Source organism: Ranitomeya imitator, chromosome 5 (assembly GCF_032444005.1).
Source record: "Ranitomeya imitator isolate aRanImi1 chromosome 5, aRanImi1.pri, whole genome shotgun sequence".
NCBI classification, from domain to species: domain Eukaryota; kingdom Metazoa; phylum Chordata; class Amphibia; order Anura; family Dendrobatidae; genus Ranitomeya; species Ranitomeya imitator.
In genome coordinates this window covers 343,913,399-343,935,587 of record NC_091286.1, presented here as the reverse complement: position 1 = coordinate 343,935,587, position 22,189 = coordinate 343,913,399, and the positions used below count along the sequence as shown (strand labels likewise).

At 39.9% G+C, this 22,189-nt stretch overlaps 1 protein-coding gene across 2 annotated transcripts in view; it reads right to left on the bottom strand.

The window, feature by feature from the left end:
• The window catches only part of SNAP91 (synaptosome associated protein 91), a 182,533-nt gene that overhangs the window by 47,987 nt on the left and 112,357 nt on the right, over window positions 1-22,189 (bottom strand). Inside the window, exons 10-17 of one of the 2 annotated variants that reach the window (XM_069726429.1) lie at window positions 21,881-21,901; window positions 19,770-19,837; window positions 10,331-10,336; window positions 7,708-7,729; window positions 6,724-6,833; window positions 5,252-5,352; window positions 3,590-3,604; window positions 3,320-3,493 (exon numbers count right to left, since the gene is read on the bottom strand). In XM_069726429.1, the coding sequence (XP_069582530.1) occupies window positions 3,320-3,493; window positions 3,590-3,604; window positions 5,252-5,352; window positions 6,724-6,833; window positions 7,708-7,729; window positions 10,331-10,336; window positions 19,770-19,837; window positions 21,881-21,901 (517 nt within the window). Of the gene's footprint in view, window positions 1-3,319; window positions 3,494-3,589; window positions 3,605-5,251; window positions 5,353-6,723; window positions 6,834-7,707; window positions 7,730-9,926; window positions 10,337-19,769; window positions 19,838-21,880; window positions 21,902-22,189 lie in introns of those variants that run through there. The other variant, XM_069726428.1, reaches the window with a different exon arrangement.

Genomic DNA, 22,189 nt, shown 5'->3' with positions numbered 1-22,189 from the left:
AAAAAAAAATCTAAATCAAATCCATATTTGGTGTGGCCAGCCTTTCATATCCTACTGCACCAGCGACAATCAGTGTTGGCATTGACCATGGCAGTTTAACCCCTTAGATGCTGCAGTCAAAAGTTACTACAGCATTTAGATGCTTAACAGTGTAGGGGGTTCCCTCTTTAACCCAATCAACACACGTCAGGATTGTGTGGTCCTGATTTCCATAGCAATTCACAGCCAAGTGGCACAGTCTGACAGCCATAGGGGCCTGCTCAGAAATTAACAACATTTAGATGGTAAAAATAACATTTTTCCTTCCCGCCATGCCTCTTTGCATTAATTCATGAAAAGCACCCTGAAGGGTTAATAAACTATCTGAAAGCAATTTTGAATATATTGAGAACGATTTTTTCAAATGTTAGCACTTTGGTTTTTTCCAATATATAGGTCACCCAAAGTTACCTCAAAATTGAATAGGTACCTAAAAATATGTTCAGTAAATTTCTTTAAAAAAAAAAAAAAAAAAAAATTACTGCTACATTTTAAAGCTTTCCACATCCTAACACAACAAAAACATTTTGTAGATGATGAGTATGTAAAGCAGACATGAGGTTAATGTTATTTATTAACTACGGTAGTTTGTGTGGCACGGCTAACTGGATTAAAGGAATAATCAAAGTTTGAAAATTGCGAATTTTTAGATGTGTCAAATTTCTGATATTTTTATGAATAAACGCAAAACATATGTACCAAAATTTACCATTCTCATAAAATATAAGGTGTCACGAACAAAACAACAGTCTCAAAATGTTATTTATTCAAAAGCCTTATTTACTATATAGTCAAGTCAAAATGGCCAATTTTATGTGTACCTGGTAGCCACTTTACGGCAAAAATTGTCCATTTTTATGCGCTAAACGCTCTCATTTTTCATATTTCTAGTGCAGTAATGCAGTTCAATTTTCGTGTTTCATGTTTGCATGTTTTAGCGCTGCAGTGTGCTGCCTTATTTACTTGACTATATATGAGTTGGCGACTAGGTTCAGCACCTGTTCACACTTAGTCTATGTTTGGATGTGACGGTCAGTCTTTTGAAATGTATTCTTTAGCGCAGGGGTCCCCAACTCCAGTCCTCAAGGCCCACCAACATGTCATGTTTTCAGGATTTCCTTAGTCTTGCCCAGGTAATAATTGCATCACCTGTGCAATGCAAAGGAAATCCTGAAAACATGACCTGTTGGTGGGCCTTGAGGACTGGAGTTGGGGACCCCTGCTTTAGCCTTCTGACTGAGCACTCCGCCTCCTAGTCACGTGTTTTAATTACAGCAGGTCCAATACCCCTCCACAGAGAGAGAGAATTTTAGTCTAAGAAAAGGTTTCACAGGTACCCATTCAGATGGAGACGTTTATTCTCAGCGAGGAAAGGCAAGTTTAGGACCTGGTATAAGAGAGATGCCGTAACGTGGCTACCAGGTACACATAAAATTGGCCATTTTTATGCGCTAAACACTCTCATTTTTCATATTTCTAGTGCAGTCATGCAGTTCAATTTTCGTGTTTCATGTTTGCATGTTTTAGCGCTGCATTGTGCTGCCTTATTTACTTGACTATATACGAGTTGGCGACTCTAGGTTCAGCACCTGTTCACACTTAGTCTATGTTTGGATGTGACGTTCATTCTTTTGAAACAAATACTGCTAGTGTGACGGCAGCCTTACTGCCGCAAAGAAACATGTCAGACTTGAAAAATTTGGCCTGGTCACTAAGGGGTTAAACTGTACAACTCCCAGCCTAATTGAAGGCGGAAACTTACAGGTCCGCTTTGTCTGCAGTACGTGTTCTAGTGAATATTGGGATAATTATGTATAGCAAAGTCTGCCGCACTGTATCAATGATCTTATGTGAACTGTCACCCCCCCCATAAACAGTGCAGTGTACTCCAGCAGGTATGCCCAAATCCAATCCAATACTAATGGCCCTGCTAGCTATAAACCAGCAGCATAGCCTACAACAAGGTACCATGGAAATGCTGGCTCACACTGGCAAGTGTCCTCGTAGGATACACAAGCTACTAACTACTCTGCATACAACAGGGCAAAGGAATGAGAAGCCGATTAACCTTTAAATATAGGCAATTCAAATATTCCCTTCCTGGCGGATCTAGATGCCTAAGAAGTCATATGTAAGGACAAGCAAAATATTCTAGCGAGCCCAGCGGCAGCCAGAGACCAACGCGGCAGCCAGAGACCAACGCGCCAGCCAGAGACCAACGCGCCAGCCAGAGACCAACGCGCCAGCCAGAGACCAACGCGCCAGCCAGAGACCAACGCGCCAGCCAGAGACCAACGCGCCAGCCAGAGACCAACGCGCCAGCCAGAGCTGTGCAAGTTTTCCCTCACAGTGCGTTTTTAAGTGAAAACTCCTGCTGCTTTTTTTCTCTTTTGTGCCATGGGACAAGTCTTTGAAAAGCCGCATGACAAAAACATTTAAGTAGCAAGCCACATGCGCTGATCTTCTGATAAAATGTCCCAAAGAGAGGGGGAGCAGCAGCACTGTGACTGGTAGTAAAATCACACGAAGTTACATACAACAGGAAGATGGATATCAGCTCTAGAAATGATCTCCCTGGAGTACCCCCTTAAAGGGAATCGGTCAGCAGGGTTTTGCCATGTAAACTGAGGACAGCATGAGGCAGCAGCTGAGACACTGAATTCAGCAATGTGTCACTTATTAGGATGTGGGCTGTTTACTTATAAAGAAGGTTTTATCACTAGGATATCATCAATGCCCAGATCGCAGTGCACAGGAGCACTCGTCCGACCACGTCCCCTCCTCTGGTAAGCAGCTCAATGTCAATAGACAAAGTACACAGAAAGCAGTAGTGTGGGCAGGGCTAGCCTTCTAAGCTCTGCTACATAATACATCTAAGAAATCTGTGTCAACTGCTGCACCCAGTAAACCAAGTGACCCATCTCTGGAATCAGGGTCTCTTTTCCTACATTATGCTGCTCTCAGATGAGTTAGCGAAAACCTCCTGACTGTGTATCACCTCTCATCCTGCTATGTAGCATGAAAGGATAACCACAGTGGAATCATTTCTATAATCTCATTTGTCTGACAGCATCTCTGGGTTCGTGAATACATTTCTTCAACGTCTTTAAACTACTTGCGATCGGCTTGCAGAAAACTCAGACGTTGGGATCTGCATTTTTTATTGTTGGGTACCATCTTATTGAGAAAAAATTAAACTAGGAGGACATTGACACACACTGCTATGTTGTAGGATATTCAAGGGAATGCAAGGAGAGCAGATGTCTACAGCCTTACTAACCTCCAAAGAGATCGACATCAGCACTGGCAGTACTAAGAGTGGCAGGAGCCGGAGACACGGAGGGTGCTGGAGGGTCAGAGGAAGCAACAGGAAGGGCACTGGCCTCAGCTGAAAATGGGTCAGAAAGCTGAGGAGCCTCTGCGATAAGAGAAGTGGAAGGCGCAGAGAGAGAGTCTGCATGCAACATGGAAGGGGAGAAAAGTTATGTCAGAAGAAAAGGCACAGAAGCAGGCAAGGAGGAAGGCACAGCCGGACAGAAAAACTACTCACCCTCGCCCAAAAGATCTGTCATGTAATCCATTAAGCAAGCGATTAAAAAGAAAACAAGTGTAAGAGGTAGGATAAAAGGAGAAACTTTGAATGTTACCTGCATGTGAAGAAAAAGAAAAACAGAAAAGGGCAGTAGTAATGCCAGTGATCTGGAATCTTCCCTACTGAAACCATAAAATATATTCAAGCACAGCTCTGCAGGATATACAGTATTCCTGTCATATGCACCTACAATGAGACGGCAAGCATAAGGTGACCACATATTCCACAACACAGCCACCCATGCATCAAGTTTAGGGCAACTGTAACAGTTGGGGTAGGCAGATGTTTGTTTTTAATGAAGACTACACTTGAGATCAATAAAACCCATTCATACTCCTTTTTTTCTTGCTACTGAATGAAATACAAAAGACTGGATATTATTGTATCTAAAAAGGAAACTGACACGATGATATACGACTGCATATAACGTACATCTCTGGAAGATCTGTGGCATCTTCTATTATGACCATGAACGTGTGGTGTGAATTCACATGCTTCATTCTGCATAGAGACTGCGAACATTAATCCAAAGCAAAGCTTTGTCCTGCACAAAATCATCGCAAAATCTACACCAAATTTACATATTAATCTATAGGTCTTACACAGGGGTTTACTTTGGATTTTGTTGCAGACTCCATTGTTTACAATATGATATCTTCAATGAAGTCCACAAAATTAAAGGACATGCGGTGGATTTGAGAATCAACATGACTTGGAAATGTATTGCCAATGTATAGAGACCTGTTTAGCTTCATCTACAATGTGGGTACTGTATTACGCCATTGATATGCTGCCAGAGAATCAGCAAGGCAAACGTTACTAAACACGTGCATTTACCCTAAAAGAGAAAGTGCTAATATCACAGTCAGCAATAGTAAGGTCAGTATAACCCACTAATCAACATGGTCAGGAAAATCAGGCTAAAAATGTATATCCTAATAATATTCCGTCACGGGAATAAGCATTTAATTGCATCTGCATTTCCAATTTTTATCTGAGAATGAAAGAGTCACAGAAACTAAAGGGGCTGCAAGAGATTAGAAAAAAAAAAAATATATATATATATATATATATATATATATATATATATATATATATATATATATATATATATATATATATATATATATATATATATATATATATATATACGGTAATTATATAATATATAATTTATATAATATATATATTAAATATAAAGACAGGCTGCAGTCTGAAGAGACACAGGTCCAGCCAGCTGTGCCTCAACTGTCAGAGGAACATTATCATAAGCACGAATGGGAGCTGCCGGAGAAATGAGTAACCGGAGAAGAAACAAATCTTTTCCACCGCCGACTAAGCCCAAATAATTTTTGTCTGCAGTCTTCTGTGCTCAAGCCAGCTGAGGAGAAGATTTAATTTTTCTCCTGTAACATGTACTTCTCCAGCAGATCTTGCACTTTTGCTTATGATATACCGTAGCTCCTCTATCAGTCGAGACACAAGTCTCAGTAGCTGCATTTCTTCAGATCGCAGCCTGTCCCGACGCGTGACTAGAATGGGCTGCCATTTGAAATACGTTACGTAGGGCCACTTGTGTGTTGGAAAAAATGTAAAGATAATTATGGATGTCGAGTTTACCTCCCCATGCACTGGCAGCTGCCGGAGCAGCAGATGCCGCCTGACCGGATGAGGTGAAGTCTGGCTGCAGATCCAAAAGATCATTGGAGAGCTTTGCTGAACTGCAAAGGACAAATCAAAACGAGATTACGGAAAATATACTTCACAGTCATTTGTATATTGATTGATGTCAATGACTGGAGCATAATTCATTAGGTCTCAACTTGCTGAATCACATCACGATGCTATATTTGTAACACACTGGAATGGGTTTCAGCTGGACACAATGTATAGAATCCCATAAATAAAGAGCTAAACAATTTTTGGCATTAGTAACCTTCATACTTCCAAGCAAAACTCTTCCCTTTTAAATCTCACTCAACCTAATTGACTGGGTTATCTCAATTAGTTACAAGGGGTTTCAATATTGTATGCCTTTATTAATGTATGTAGTTTAGATAATTTATAACTCCATATATAAAAGATAATTACACAACCTTGGTGATGGGTAAGAGTTTCCTACAAAACTGAAGATACCACCAGGATGTATGATGGGAAAATGTACATGTAAAAATCAGGAAAAGAATTTTCTTCTGAATATTAGTCCAAACACCAATCTGGATGAATACATACTATGGCTTTAATTTATCAAGCAGTTTGTTATGGAATTTTGTCATGAATCTGTTTGAATTACTGTAAATTATTTGTGCAAATTTTAAAACTTAATGTAAGTATGCCAGTCTCTGCCACCTTTTTGAAAAGGGAGTAGATGTTGGGAGGAGCAGGGCATCGATAAGCCTACCTGACAAATTCATAATTAATGCCACAAAAGTTATGTAAATTACGTCGGAAATGTATGCCGGCCACAACCTAGTGAAAATTTCAGGAAATGTCACTTCAAGGTTGAGAATTATGTAAAATTCTTTAAGAGGCAGATACCAATTAATTCATTTGACCATCTTACTCTAGCGCTCCATTCATTAAGGATACATTTAGATAAGAGGAGTGTCTTGAAACGCATCAACTACTGATCGCTCAAGGGACTTCTTACATCTGTAAAGATTTTTGATACACCATCCTTTGGTAGGTTTTTAATTAGAAGAAAAAAAAAAAAAAAAAGTTTACAACTTGGATTTGTTGGATCTAGTTTGGATTTATTTTTCTCATTAGCGGTAGATTGTGCACTCTTCAAGACAGATGAGCCGGATGCACAACTTATTCATTAAGATTGGTATACCAAAAAGTCAGTCTAAAAAGGAATCAGGGCCAATGTGTTTCTTCTGAATTGTTATACATTTTTCCCTATGAAACCATTAATACACACCAAATATCAGGAAATACAGCTTGCTGGCTAAAAAACAAACCTTCAAGATTTTCAGTTGACCTTCAGGGATTACACAGAACTCTACAATAGTCATATAAATTATTCACAAAATGACCAATAAACCTCAAAAAACCAGGATAACAATGTGTCCAAAATGAAGACGACTTACCAAATGGGAGATGCAGCGCTTGCAGTTGCAAAAAGATCAAGAGGTGGCGAGGTGTCTACAGTCTTGGATGGAGTAGTGTTTGGAGAGGTGACTGTAGTAGCAGGGGAAGACTAAAAACACCAATTACAGAATAAACATAGCAAAACTATGGATAATAAGTTTACAGGTTAGTCATTAAGGATTTTTGACCACTGACTAGAGAAATAAGTATATTCCCAATTTCATAAATATCCATAATGCACTTATAGACCTTAAAATCTATAGGTTCTCTGAACACTTGCCTCTCACACACCATGGAATACAATATCTATTGCATTCTCTCCTGTTCCCTCTCTGCTATCTACCATCAAAATGGACCGACTCCCAAAGTATATAATAAATTGGGTACAATACAGGAAGTGTGGTAAATGTTTTCAGCAGAATTTAGGAAAGTTATGAAATGTCCTATAAATGTCTGTTCCTGATCCAAGGATCTTGACTTTTGGATAAGATGAATCTGTGCTGTACTTTATGTTCATGCTCAGTAGTGAGGCAATGCAGTGGGGTCAGAGTCAGGGAAATTTAGGAGTCAGGATTGGTTTACAGACTCCACAGCCCTGAGGTCATCAGGGTTTCCAATGGCAGCATGAAAGCAATAGAGCGGTGCAGTGCTTGAAAAGAGAATGAAGATTACAAGAGGCTCAAGCTCTAAAAGGCAAAATTTCCTATTGATGCTGCATCAGGATGGGTAGTCAACAGGGTAGGAGGATTTAAGAGAGTGCCTGTGATTAAAATGAGCCCTTTAGGTGGCGCTATGGAGGAACTGGTGCGTAATGACTATAGGACATCACTTAGCTAGTTAAGAATAAAGCTCTGTTTACATTGGTGTCAGGGCCTCCGATGTCTCAAGCACTGCATTATGGCTTAGATTATGAATAAGTAGATGAATATACCACCTATAAATCACAAGGGAAGATGACCAAGATATGTATTTAGTTACTTTACCTTGCCTCCGGGTGATCCTGAGCTGAAATCACAAATGTACATTAGTTTATAGATGATATAAAACATTTAGTTTCTACTATATACAGGGCTTCACAGATTGCACATTGTAAGTTTATATGAATTGCCATATTTTCTGGAATATAGGAAGCACCTGCATTCTTGATAACAGAAAATAGGAAACACATATAGAACTCCCCTGGTGGTTTAATGGAATGCAGGGATCAATACTAATAATTTAATGCATCACTGCAAGTTGTGTATTATACATGTTGCTTTACAGCACGCACTTTATGTGCGCTCAATGAATTACACAGCTGCATGTGCAGTACACACACTCCGCTCTGCTACATACACACTAAGCTCTGCTACATGCAAACATACACAGCTTAGCTATATCATCAAAACACTCACAGCTCAGCCGTAACATACTCGCTATCTATTTGATCAAAACACACCGTATACTTTGAAGTTCCTTCCAGGCATATTACCTGAAAGGTCCTTCAGTATCGGTGTGGTTACCGGTAGCTTTCTCTTCCGTCCTGCACTGATCAGTTAGATCAGGGTGGGGCAGGAAGATGGTGAGCAGTTCTCCAACATTGGACAAGACATTGTGTTAGCTTTCTCCTCCTTCACAGGAATCTGCCTGACTATAAGATGCACACACTTTTTAGGAAGAATTTTTCTAACTATAGTGTGTATTACAGTCCACAAAATACGGTAATTTCTATTCTAAAAGAACAGTAAAGTCTATTAACACCTTAGCAAGACTTTTTTTTGTCTCAAATACCACTTGTTCTCAACTTCTTAAATTTGGGAATTAAAAAAAAAAAAAAAAAAAAAAAAAAAAAAAAAACACACACATCATAAAAATGTGACTTCTTAAAATTTCCCTCCATCGCTCCCCCCTTCCAATCGACGGCGTGGCAGCCAATCAGTGAGCACAGCGGCATAGTCCGTGTGGACGTAACGTCCTCTTCGTTATTGCTGAGGACACTTTGGCTGTTGTGCTGTCAGCGTGACATCAGTACCGCAGCCATTGCCAGACAATGGAAGCAGCGGCAGAGTGTTGGATCAGAGTAAGGAGACTACAGTGAGATTTGTTTCATTATAATAACCTGCAGTCAGGGGCATTGATTTACTGAAAGGGAACAACCCCTTTAAATACCTTATTAACTCCTTCTGGTGAGAAAAGAGAATGAAAAAAAAAAAACCAGCAAATTTGGCCATTATTAAAATTTAAGAGTGAAATGTTATATTTTTGTATACTGCTGTACAAATTATTTGTTAACTTAGGTCAGTATGGTTATGGCAATACCAAATTTATGTAGTTTTTATAGATAGGGGAGGATAATTAAGGTACCGTATTACACTTGAGTATAAGCCGAGATTTTCAGCCCATTTTTTTAGGCTGAAAGTGCCCTTCTCGGCTTATACTCGAGTCATTGTTCCAGGGGTCGGCGGGGGAGGAGGAGCGGCAGCAGTCAAATTATACTCACCTACTCCGGCGCGTCTGTGCATGTCCCTGCTTCTCAGGCGCCTGCAGCTCTTCTGTGTTCAGCGGTCACGTGATTAAAGTAATGAATATGGACGCATATTCATTACTTTAATGAGCGGTACGAGTGACCTCTGAACACAGGAACAAGCTGCCGGCGTCAGAGACCATCGCATCGGAGAAGCAGGGGGCGTTAGAGACCATCGCATCGGAGAAGCAGGGACCGCGCCGGGAGGGTGAGTATAATGGGGGAGGGGGAGAATCGCGATATTCACCTGTTCCACCGCCGGGCTCAGTCTTCCTCATCCTCTGGCTGTGATGTTCAGGTCAGAGGGCGCAATGACTTGTTTAGTGTGCATGCTGCCCTCTGCCTGAACAGTCACTGCAGAGAGACGGAAGACAGAGCGGCGCGCGGTGGTGGAACGGGGACAGGTGAATATCGCAAGTGCCGGGGGCCTGCTGAGGACAAGAGGTGAGTTTTTTTTTTTATCGCAGCAGCATTATATGGGGCACATTTTCTATGGAGCATCTTATGGGGCCATAATCAACCTTTGTGCAGCATTATATGGGGCATATTTTTGTAGGACACATCTTATGGGGCCCATCATGAACTTTATGGAGCATTACATGGGGCTCCTGATTCAATACAGATATTCAAAAACACAACCTACTGATGTCTCAATTAATTTGACTTTTATTATATCTATTTTTGTATCTTTTTATTTTTGAAATTTACCAGTAGCTGCTGCATTTCCCACCCTAGGCTTATACTCGAGTCATTAAGTTTTCCCAGTTTTTTGTGGCAAAATTAGAGGTCGCGGCTTATACTCGGGTCGGCTTATACTCAAGTAAATACGGTACTTACACCAGAAATCTGACAAACACCTTAGTAAGCTGCAATATTTTAGACATTTTAGCCCTTAAATAGGTTATCCTGTTAATAATATATATCACTTAGACATAAGAAGGAAAAGATGCATTAGTACCAAGCATCCATTCACCAATCACAGGAAGTCCCATGTGAATGAAACAAGTTCGATCATAGGGCAGAGCTGCAAACTGAATGGGGGCTGCAAATAGATCTTTACATGGATAGAATAATCACACCATAAAAAATAAGCAAATTCTTACCCATCACTGAATGAACCAAACCCAAGAGAAAAAAAAAAGAAAATATAAAGTCAGCTCATTAAAAAGCATTACAAAAAAATATATATAATAGTATAAATATTTAAACACCTAAGACAGACATAAAAAGAAGAATATCTTAACAAGGGGTTGTCCACATTTGGAGGTTTACTTTTGCTTAAATTCATGTAATTAGATCTAAAAATATTTTTTTGCAATAGAGCTTCTACATCCTCTGAGTTGCACCATCTGTAGAATGAGTTGTCTGTATGTCAACTTATGACAGTCTGAAAGGGAGCCTTTAACTTATCTCTTTCTGAAGTTCTCTCATCTGATTTACAACCATATCAGAGTCGAATGTGAAGAGAAACAGAGGACATAAAAGCCAATTGCAAAATCGATTTTTAGTCCAAAATACCTTAATTTATTAAAAATAAATAAATTGAATCAAGAAAGGGAAAACTCCTTTAAGGATACAGTGGGGAAAATAAGTATTTGATACCCTGCGGATTTTGCAAGTTCTCCCACCTATAAAGAATGGAGAGGTCTGTAATTTTTAACTTCAGCTGTGAGAGACAGAATCTAAAAATTAAAACTAGAAAATCAAGTTGTATGATTTTTACATTATTAAATTGCATTTTATTGCATAAGATAAGTATTTGATCACCTACCAACCAGCAAGAATTATGGCTCTTACAGACCTGTCAGTTTTTCTTTAAGAAGCCCTCCTACTCTGCACTCATTACATACATTAATTGCACCTGTTTGAACTCCTTACGTGCATAAAAGACACCTGTCCACACATTCAATCAATCACACCATCCTCTCCACCATGGCAAAGACCAAATAGCTGTCTAAGGCTATGTTCACACTTTGCGGATCCGCAGCAGTTTCCCATGAGTTTACAGTACAATGTAAACCTATGGGAAACAAAAAACGCTGTACACATGCTGTGGAAAAAACCGCGCGGAAACGCTGCGGATTACATTCTGCAGCATGTCCCTTCTTCTCTGCGGATTTTCACCTGCTCCAATAGGAAACTGCAGATGAAAATCCGCATAAGAATCCACATAAGAATCCGCAGTAAAAACCGCAGTAAAAACCGCAGTAAAAACGCAACGGGTTTTCACTGCGGATTTTGGAATTCCGCTGCGGAAAAATCCGCACTGGAATCCGCAAAGTGTGAACTTAGCCTTAGGATGCCAGGGACAAAATTGCAGACCTGCACAAGGCTGGGATGGGCTACAGGACAATAGGAAAGCAGCTTGGTGAGAAGGCAACAACTGTTGGCACAATTATTAGAAAATGGAAGAAACAAGACGACTGGGCGTATTAGACGAACCCCAACTTTTCCATATAAAATATGGAATTTGGGATATACCTGCCGTATAAGACGGGGGTCATCTTATACACCCAGTCATCTTTTACGGCGTGTGCGGTGCGTATGGTTCCCAGGGTCTGGAGGAGAGGAGACTCTCCTTCAGGCCCTGGGATCCATATTCATGTAAAAAAAGGTGACGGTCAGGTAAATATATATTTATTTAATTTTTTTTTTTTTTTTTTTTTTTTTTTTTATACACATGCATACACCGTATTTTCCGGCGTATAAGATGACTTTTTAACCCCTAAAAATCGTCCCTGGGATCCATATTCATGTAAAAAATAAAGAATAAAAATAAATATGGATATACTCACCCCTCCAACGGACCCTGGCTCTCAGCGGTGCAAGAGTCTGCCACCGTTCCTAAGAATGCAGTGAGTGAAGGACCTTCGATGACGTCACGGTCAGGTGACCGGTCACCTGACTGCGACGTCATCGCAGGTCCTACACTCAATGCATTCTTAGGAACGGAGGCAGACTCTTGCACCGCTGAGAGCCAGGGTCCGTTGGAGGGGTGAGTATATCCATATTTTTTATTTTTATTCTTTATTTTTTACATGAATATGGATCCCAGGGACGATTTTTAGGGGTTAAAAAGTCATCTTATACGCCGGAAAATACGGTGTATGCATGTGTATAAAAAAAAATATATATATATATATATATACACACATGCACACATATATACATACACACATATATACATACACACATATATACATACACACACACATATATACATACATATACACATATATACATATACACACATACATATACACACATACATATACACACATACATATACACACACATATATATATATATATATATATATATATATATATATATATATATATATATATATATATATATATATATATATATATATATATACACACATACATATACACATGTCACCATTAATGCCATGGTGATGTACATGAGAGGGGGTTACATCAAAATACAGATATCACTTACGGTAAACAAACTAACAATGGCAGACTGGTACAGAGGGAGGTGGGTCAAAGATGACAGTCAATCTTACTCGGTCCAAGATTCCATACAAGTTCTTCCCTTCTGGGGTATGATTCTGAGAAAGTGCTGGGCTGAATCCTGACCTACTTGGGAGGACCTGGTCGATGACCTGAAGAGTGCTGGGACCACAATCTTAAATATTTCCATTAGTAACACACTACGCAGTCATGGATTAAAATCCAGCAGGGCATTCAAGGTTCCCAAGCTCACGTGGCACAAGTTCAGGCCCGTTTGAAGTTCAACAATGACCATCTGGATGATCCAGAGAAGGCATGGGAGAAGGTCATGTGGTCAAATGAGACCAAAAAAAAAATAGAACTTTTTGGTATTATCTCCATTCGCAGTGTTTGGAGGAAGAAGAAAGAGGAGTACAACAACAAGAACATTGTGCCAACTGTGAAGTATGGTGGGGGAAACCTCATACGTTGGAGGTGCTTTTATGCAAAGGGGACAGGACAAATGCATCGAATTTAAGGGAGGATGGATGGGGTCATGTATCGCAAGATTTTGCCCAATAATCTCCTTTCCCCAGTAAAAGCATTGAACATTGGTCGTGACTGTCTTCCAGCATGACAATGACCCGAAAACACACAGCCAGGGCAACTAAGGAGTGACTCCGTAAGAAGCATTGCAAAGTCATGGAGTGGCTTAGTCAGTCTCCAGACCTTAACCCAATTAAAAATCTTTGGAGGGACCTGAAACTCAATGTTGCCATGTGACAGCCCCAAAATCTGAAAGATCTGGAGAAGATCTGTATGGAGGAGTGGGACAAAATCCCTGCTGCAGTGTATGCAAACTTGGTTAAGAACTACAGGAAATGTCTGACCTCTGTTACTGAAAACAAAAGGTTTCTGTACCAAATATTAAGTTCTGTTTTTTTATTGTATCAAACACTGATTTCATGCAATAAAATGCAAATTAATCTAAAAATGAAACAATGCGACTTTCTTAGTCTATTTTAAGATTACGACTCACAATTGAAGTGTACCTCTCCATTCTTTGTGAGGTGGGAGAACTTGGAAAATCGTCATTGTATCAAATACTCAATTTTCCCCACTGTATATGCAAAGGGCGTCTTTTCGTATCCGCATCGTTATGAAAACGGAAGACGCATGGGTGGGAGGTGATTTCCCTGAAGTGTCTTATTCTAAATCTGCTTTTGGATGTCATTTGCAGTGGCTTGCTGTGTTTTTTTTTTTTCAAATCGTACATATAAAAACATATTTTCATCCAGGATAACAGACCAGTCACGTCTTTTAACCATTTTTCGGGTTTTGAAGTCTGAAGCAGTTAAAAGTTGCAAAAAAGGATAAAACCTATGCATAGCAAGTAGTCTTGACTTTTGGGCACAAGGTGAAGTACAGAAGGGAAGGAGAAAAAATAAATAAATCAAAAACACAATTAAATGTGAACTTCATGGCAAAAACTGAAAATTTCAAAGAGCGGAATAAAAGATTTTAATTTTCGCCTCTCCATTTTGGAAATATTAGTAATCAAAGTATTTGAGCCCCAGTACCATTTTTGAGGGTACATTAAAAAACACAAAAAACTGAATGAGGCCTTAAAGTGAGAGATGGGAATGCCTGCTGCACACATATGCAGCTTAAACTTTATTCCCTGAAATTTCAGGATGGATCGAGACTACGGTGGCGATTTTGGTCTCATTTTGAAACAAAGAACATCAGCTTCAAAATGAGCACTGGAACGCATCTGTAGGAGTGATCCACCCATTAAAGGCCAGAATGTTTCTCATTTGTCCTTGGCTACTGTAGAGCCACCCTGCAAGGATGTAGGTCATATGTCCCTGGCAGGGAAAGGGTTAATATAGGCCTCATGTAAGCAGTTTTGCCTTTAGTAGTAATGATGTCCTTACAAGCCATTCTCTGACATGGAAATTGTTACATGACGAATCACTGGTCACTCACATGTACGGTATCCTCCTAGTAGCAATACAGGAGAGCAGTATGGGAGCATGGAGGACTAAATGACTACATGCGTCATCCACAACGTCTCTTGAGCACTGTCATACACACTAAGGGCTTATGTACACAAGAAAACCATGGAAAATTGGTAGGAAAATTACAAAAAGGCACACAAAAGGAACTATATGGACAATATACACACTGCTCAAAAAATAAAGGGAACACTAAAATCCCACATCCTAGATATCACTGAACGAAATATTCCAGTTGTAAATCTTTATTCATTACATAGTGGAATGAGTTGAGAATAATAAAAACTAAAAATTATCAACGTAAATCACAACTAATATCCCAAGAAGGTCTGGAGTTGGAATGATGCTCAAAATCAAAGTGGAAAATGAAGTTACAGGCTGATCCAACTTCAGTGGAAATGCCTCAAGACAAGGAAATGATGCTCAGTAGTGTGTGTGGCCTCCATGTGCCTGTATGATCTCCCTACAACGCCTGGGCATGCTCTTGATGAGGTGGCGGATGGTCTCCTGAGGGATCTCTACCCAGACCTTGACTAAAGCATCCACCAACTCCTGGACAGTCTGTGGTGCAATGTGACGTTGGTGGATGGTGCGATACATGATGTCCCAGATGTGTTCAATCGGATTCAGGTCTGGGGAACGGGCGTGCCAGTCCATAGCTTCAATGCCTTCATCTTTCAGGAACTGCTGACACACTCTAGCCACATGAGGTCTGGCATTGTCCTGCATTAGGAGGAACCCAGGGCCAACCGCACCAGCATATGGTCTCACAAGGGGTCTGAGGGTTGAGCTACACTACCTGATCCGCCACTTGTGTGGGTTGCAGAGTCTATCTCATGCTACCATGAGTGTGAAAGCACAATCAACATTCAAAAGTGACCAAAACATCAGCCAGAAAGCATTGGTACGGAGATGTCGTCTGTGGTCCCCACCTGCAGAACCACTCCTTTATTGAGTGTGTCTTGATAATTGCCAATAATTTCCATCTGTTGTCTATTCCATTTGCACAACAGCACGTGAAATTCATTGTCAATCAGTGTTGCTTCCTAAGTGGACAGTTTGATTTCACAGAAATTTGATTCACTTGGAGTTATATTCTGTTTAAGGCTATGTGCACACGTTCAGGATTTTTCGTTTTTTTTTTTTTTTTTTGTTTTTGTTTTTTTTTTTTTAGACAGTTTTCAGCTTAAAGGCATACATAAGCATCCCATAATTTTTAATGCATTCTGCAATTTTTGTGAACATGATGCGTTTTTTCCGCGAAAAAAAACAGCATCACGGCAAAAAACACAGCATGATCATTAACCCCTCTGTGACCTTAGACGTACTATCCCGTCGAGGTGCCCTGGGCTTATCTGACCCTGGATGGGAAAGTACGTCATAGCCGATCGGCCGCGCTCACGGGGGGAGCGCGGCCAAGTGTCAGCTGCTTATCGCAGCTGACATCCGGCACTATGTGCCAGGAGCGGTCACGGACCGCCCCCGGCACATTAACCCCTGGCACACCGCGATCAAAGATGATCGCGATGTGCCGGCGGTGCAGGGAAGCACCGCGCAGGGAGGGGGCTCCCTGCGGGCTTCCCTGAGACCCCCGGAGCAACGCGATGTGATCGCGTTGCTGCGAGGGTCTCACCTCCCTCCCTGCTCCCTCCAGCCCCGGATCCAAGATGGCCGCGGATCCGGGTCCTGCAGGGAGGGAGGTGGCTTCACAGAGCCTGCTCAGAGCAGGCACTGTGAAGGCTGCAGCGCTGCATGTCAGATCAGTGATCTGACAGAGTGCTGTGCACACTGTCAGATCACTGATCTGTGATGTCCCCCCCTGGGACAAAGTAAAAAAGTTAAAAAAAAATTTTCCAAATGTGTAAAAAAAAATAAAAAAAAATATTCCAAAATAATGAAAAAAAAAAAAAAATTATTCCCATAAATACATTTCTTCATCTAAATAAAAAAAAAAAAACCAATAAAAGTACACATATTTAGTATCGCCGCGTCCGTAACGACCCGACCTATAAAACTGTCCCACTAGTTAACCCCTTCAGTAAACACCGTAAGAAAAAAAAAAAAAAAACGAGGCAAAAAACAACGCTTTATTATACCGCCGAACAAAAAGTGGAATAACACACGATCAAAAGGACAGATATAAATAACCATGGTACCGCTGAAAGCGTCATCTTGTCCCGCAAAAAACGAGCCGCCACACAGCATCATCAGCGAAAAAATAAAAAAGTTATAGTCCTGAGAATAAAGCGATGCAAAAATAATTATTTTTTCTGTAAAATAGTTTTTATCGTATAAAAGCGCCAAACCATAAAAAAATGATATAAATGAGGTGTCGCTGTAATCGTACTGACCCGAAGAATAAAACTGATTTATCAATTTTACCAAACGCGGAACGGTATAAACGCCTCCCCCAATAGAAATTCATGAATAGCTGGTTTTTGGTCATTCTTCCTCACAAAAATCGGAATAAAAAGCGATCAAAAAATGTCACGTGCCCGAAAATGTTTTCAATAAAAACGTCAACTCGTCCCGCAAAAAACAAGACCTCACATGACTCTGTGGACCAAAATATGGAAAAATTATAGCTCTTCAAAATGTGGTATTGCAAAAAATATTTTTTGCAATAAAAAGGGTCTTTCAGTGTGTGACGGCTGCCAATCATAAAAATCCGCTAAAAAACTCGCTATAAAAGTAAATCAAACCCCCCTTCATCACCCCCTTAGTTAGGGAAAAATAAAAAAAAATGTATTTATTTCCATTTTCCCATTAGGGCTAGGGTTAGGGCTAGGGCTAGGGTTAGGGCTAGGGTTAGGGCTAGGGTTAGGGCTAGGGTTGGGGCTACAGTTAGGGTTGGGGCTAAAGTTACAGTTAGGGTTTAGATTACATTTACGGTTGGGAATAGGGTTGGGATTAGGGTTAGGGGTGTGTCAGGGTTAGAGGTGTGGTTAGGGTTACCGTTGGAATTAGGGTTAGGGGTGTATTTAGATTAGGGTTTCAGTTATAATTGGGGGGTTTCCACTGTTTCGGCACATCAGGGGCTCTCCAAACACGACATGGCGTACGATCTCAATTCCAGCCAATTCTGCGTTGAAAAAGTAAAACAGTGCTCCTTCCCTTCCGAGCTCTCCTGTGTGCCCAAACAGGGGTTTACCCTCACATATGGGGTATCAGCGTACTCAGGACAAATTGGACAACAACTTTTGTGGACCAATTTCTCCTGTTACCCTTGGGAAAATACAAAACTGGGGGCTAAAAAATAATTTTTGTGGGAAAACAAAAAGATTTTTTATTTTCACGGCTCTGCGTTATAAACTGTAGTGAAACACTTGGGGGTTCAAAGTTCTCACAACACATCTAGATAAGTTCATTGAGGGGTCTAGTTTCCAATATGGGGTCACTTGTGGGGGGTTTCTACTGTTTAGGTACATTAGGGGCTCTGCAAACGCAATGTGACGCCTGCAGACCAATCCATCTAAGTCTGCATTCCAAATGATGCTCCTTCCCTTCCGAGCCCTCCCATGCGCCCAAACGGTGGTTCCCCCCCACATATCGGGTATCAGCGTACTCAGGACAAATTGGACAACAACATTTAGGGTCCAATTTCTCCTGCTAACCTTGGAAAAATACAAAACTGGGGGCTAAAATATAATTTTTTGTGGGGAAAAAATTTTGTTTTATTTTTATGGCTCTGCATTATAAACTTCTGTGAAGCCCTTGGTGGGTCAAAGTGCTCACCACACATCCAGATAAGTTCCTTAGGGGGTCTACTTTCCAAAATGGTGTCACTTGTGGGGGGTTTCAATGTTTAGGCACATCAGTGGCTCTCCAAACGCAACATGGCGTCCCATCTCAATTTCTGTCAATTTTGCATTGAAAAGTCAAATGGCGCTCCTTCCCTTCCGAGCTCTCCCATACGCCCAAACAGTGGTTTACTGCCACATATGGGGTATCAGCGTACTCAGGACAAATTGAACAACAACTTTTGGGGTCCATTTTCTCCTGTTACCCTTGGTAAAATAAAACAAATTGGAGCTGAAGTAAATTTTTTGTGTAAAAAAGTTAAATGTTCATTTTTATTTAAACATTCCAAAAATTCCTATTAAACACCTGAAGGGTTAATAAACTTCTTGAATATGGTTTTGAGCACCTTGAGGGGTGCAGTTTTTAGAATGGTGTCACACTTGGGCATTTTCTATCATATAGACCCCTCAAAATGACTTCAAATGAGACGTGGTCCCTAAAAAAAAATGGTGTTGTAAAAATGAGAAATTGCTGGTCAACTTTTAACCCTTATAACTCCCTAACAAAAAAAAAAAATTGGTTCCAAAATTATGCTGATGTAAAGGAGACATGTGGGAAATGTTACTTATTAAGTATTTTGTGTGACATATCTCTGTGATTTAATTGCATTAAAATTCAAAGTTTGAAAATTGCGAAATTTTCAAAATTTTCGCCAAATTTCCGTTTTTTTCACAAATAAACGCAGGTACTATCAAATAAATTTTACCACTATCATGAAGTACAATATGTCACGAGAAAACAATGTCAGAATCACCAGGATCCGTTGAAGCGTTTCGGAGTTATAATCTCATAAAGGGACAGTGGTCAGAATTGTAAAAATTGGCCTGGTCATTGACGTGCAAACCACCCTTGGCGGTAAAGGGGTTAATTTTGCGGATTTTTCAGGTTTTTGCTGCCATTTAATGCATTGGGAAGCTCCAGAAAAAAACGCAAGAAAAACGCAAGAAAAACGCAAGAAAAACGCAAGAAAAACGCAAGAAAAACGCAAGAAAAACGCAAGAAAAACGCAAGAAAAACGCATGCAGATTTCCTGCAGAAAAGTCCGCTTTTGTTCAGGAAAATTCTGCAGAAAATCCTGACGTGTGCACATAGCCTAAGTGTTCCCTTTATTTTTTTGAGCAGTGTATATAACAACAATCCAGAATACAGCCATGTGATGGAGCACAGATGTAGTATGTGGGTATGATATTTTGTTGAAAGCAATAGTAGGGGGATGGGGGCTAGACAATATTAACATTTTGAGATTAAAAAAAGACTTTGATACAAACTTGTTGCCTTTCTTCCCTTCCAATGTATTCAAATGTTGTTCTAGGGTTTCCATAAGGCTGCTTGGTGCCTATGAAACAAATAGTGACATTCACTGTCAAAAAGCAAATTTTTCAGATTTAATACACAATGTGAGTAAAGATATAGCCTCTTTGAAAACAGAGTGATCAAGGGGACACACAAAGTAAAAGCCACTGAAGACATCAAAGAGGAACCACTAGTAGTGTAGGTGAACCTACTAAAAGTTGTAGCATGCAATCAAGCATTAGGAGGAAAAAAAGGACAGTTCTTGGCGTAAAAAGTCAATTAAATTTCTAAAAGTAATTGAATTTTAAAACTGGAGAAAACTAAACACACGAATTACCTAAATTAATTAAAAAAAAAATAAAATATATATATATATATATATATATATATATATATATATATATATATATATATATATATATATATATATATATATATATATATATATATATATATATATATGTACCCAAAATCCATATGGGAGAAAAAGAGCAGTGTCAGCTTTCTTTCTACCGGAGTGCGGTCTGAGGTCAGGTTTGCACACAGCAATGCTGCATTACATAAGAATGGATGGGAATGTGTGGATCTTTAAGACCTTTAAACTGAGGAGATACCTGTATGGAAACTATGGCCGAGACACAGATTGATTGCTAGGTGCTGCTGTATCACAGAGCAAAACAAGTAAATGGGAACTCCAACTGCAGTACCCTGAGGTTTGCAATGCGACCCTATTCACTTGTATGGTACTGCAATCTGGCAATGACACCAAGCGATCTTAGGCCACGAGACTAGTGTCACAGCCAAAGTTGCCGTATTGCCCCAGCCTTAACACTAGGACTACTGGACTCGTGAACCCTGACTAGAACTAATGCAAGTAAGTAGTCAAAATGACTATACCAGTAATCCTAGTGTTAAGGAGGCTTCACAATTACACACTGCTTAGCCTAGAATACTAAGAGTAACCATTAGATCAGCTCACATAACTGTTTCGCACTACAATTTCGGCGTCCTAAAAGCTTCTACGAATGTCTTCTGTTATGCAGCTAGCAAAAATGTCCTTAGAACTCGGCAGTCTTCAGCATGTAACATACACTATATGGAATACATAAAGATGGCCATACACTGGTAACAGAAGTAGATTGATGGTTGAACAATCATACCAAATTCCACATAAATGGGAATCTGTCAGCAGGCTTTTGTCCCTACATCACGTTGATCTGATTACATAGCAGAGACCCAGATTCCAGTGATGTGTTATTTACTGGGCTGTGTTTTATCATCAGGCGTTTAACATCAGAGGACTATGAATCTCATACATTCTGGTCCAACCTTGCCACCCTCCACTGATTAGCAGCTTTGTCAATATACACGTTACACAGAAAGCAGACACTCAAAAGTGTGCGTGGGGCTCAGCATTCTGAGCTCTGCTTCAACTGCAGCAGAGAAAACTAATTGTATCCCTTAGTTTACTGGGTGCAGCAGTTGTGATAAATCATTGGAATCAGAGTCGATATCCCCATATCATGCTGCTGTCAGATTATATAGCAAAAACCTGTTGACGGATTCCCTTTAAAAGTTGTTCAAAGCAGCAATACAGGTTAGGGTTACATCCAGTGAGTTTTGGACTTCATGGAGCAGAAACGTGACCCAATACAGTCACTTACTAGTGGACACAAGACCAATTCGAAAAAAAACAAAAACTTAAAATATTGTCTTAAATTTAAAAAAAAAAAAATTAAAAAAAAAATGGTGATGGTTTAAACAATTTCAGCTAAAACAATTGTTTGCTGCTACATTTCACTTTCTGAATATTCGTTACGGTTTATATTATTCATGGTCATCAACCCTACTATGCGTATGGCACCTTTACCAAGACAGTCAAGAATTTATTGGAATTATGCTCGTGGGAACAGAGCTTTGATACGTGAATTGTCATTTTGTGTAATTGCGCTTATGACAGAAGGTTCTGATACTATCTGAAGATATAGAAGGTAAAGCAGGAGTTATGATCTTGCCAAGAAGTAAAAGGTGAACAAAGACACGCTGAAAGCAAAGTTATTAAGTCTAAAATTAGTGCCTAAATTACCGGCTCATCGACGATACCATCCTTAAAGGAAAAAAAATATGGTTAAAAATGAAGGTTGTCTACTATGAAGTAATAATGAAAAACAGAATTCCTTCTCCATACAATTTGTTCTAATTTAAATGATATGAAGTCTGAGCAATTCATATGCTTCTGTCCATTACCAGCCCTCTAAAACACACAACTTTGGATTAAATTGGCCCTAGTTTGCATATCGGAGACTAGGCAAATTAGAAAGTACCTACTTAAAATTATGACCTGCAGAAAACCCTGTTAAGCATTTGAAATGGTATAAAAATAAAACAAGCATAA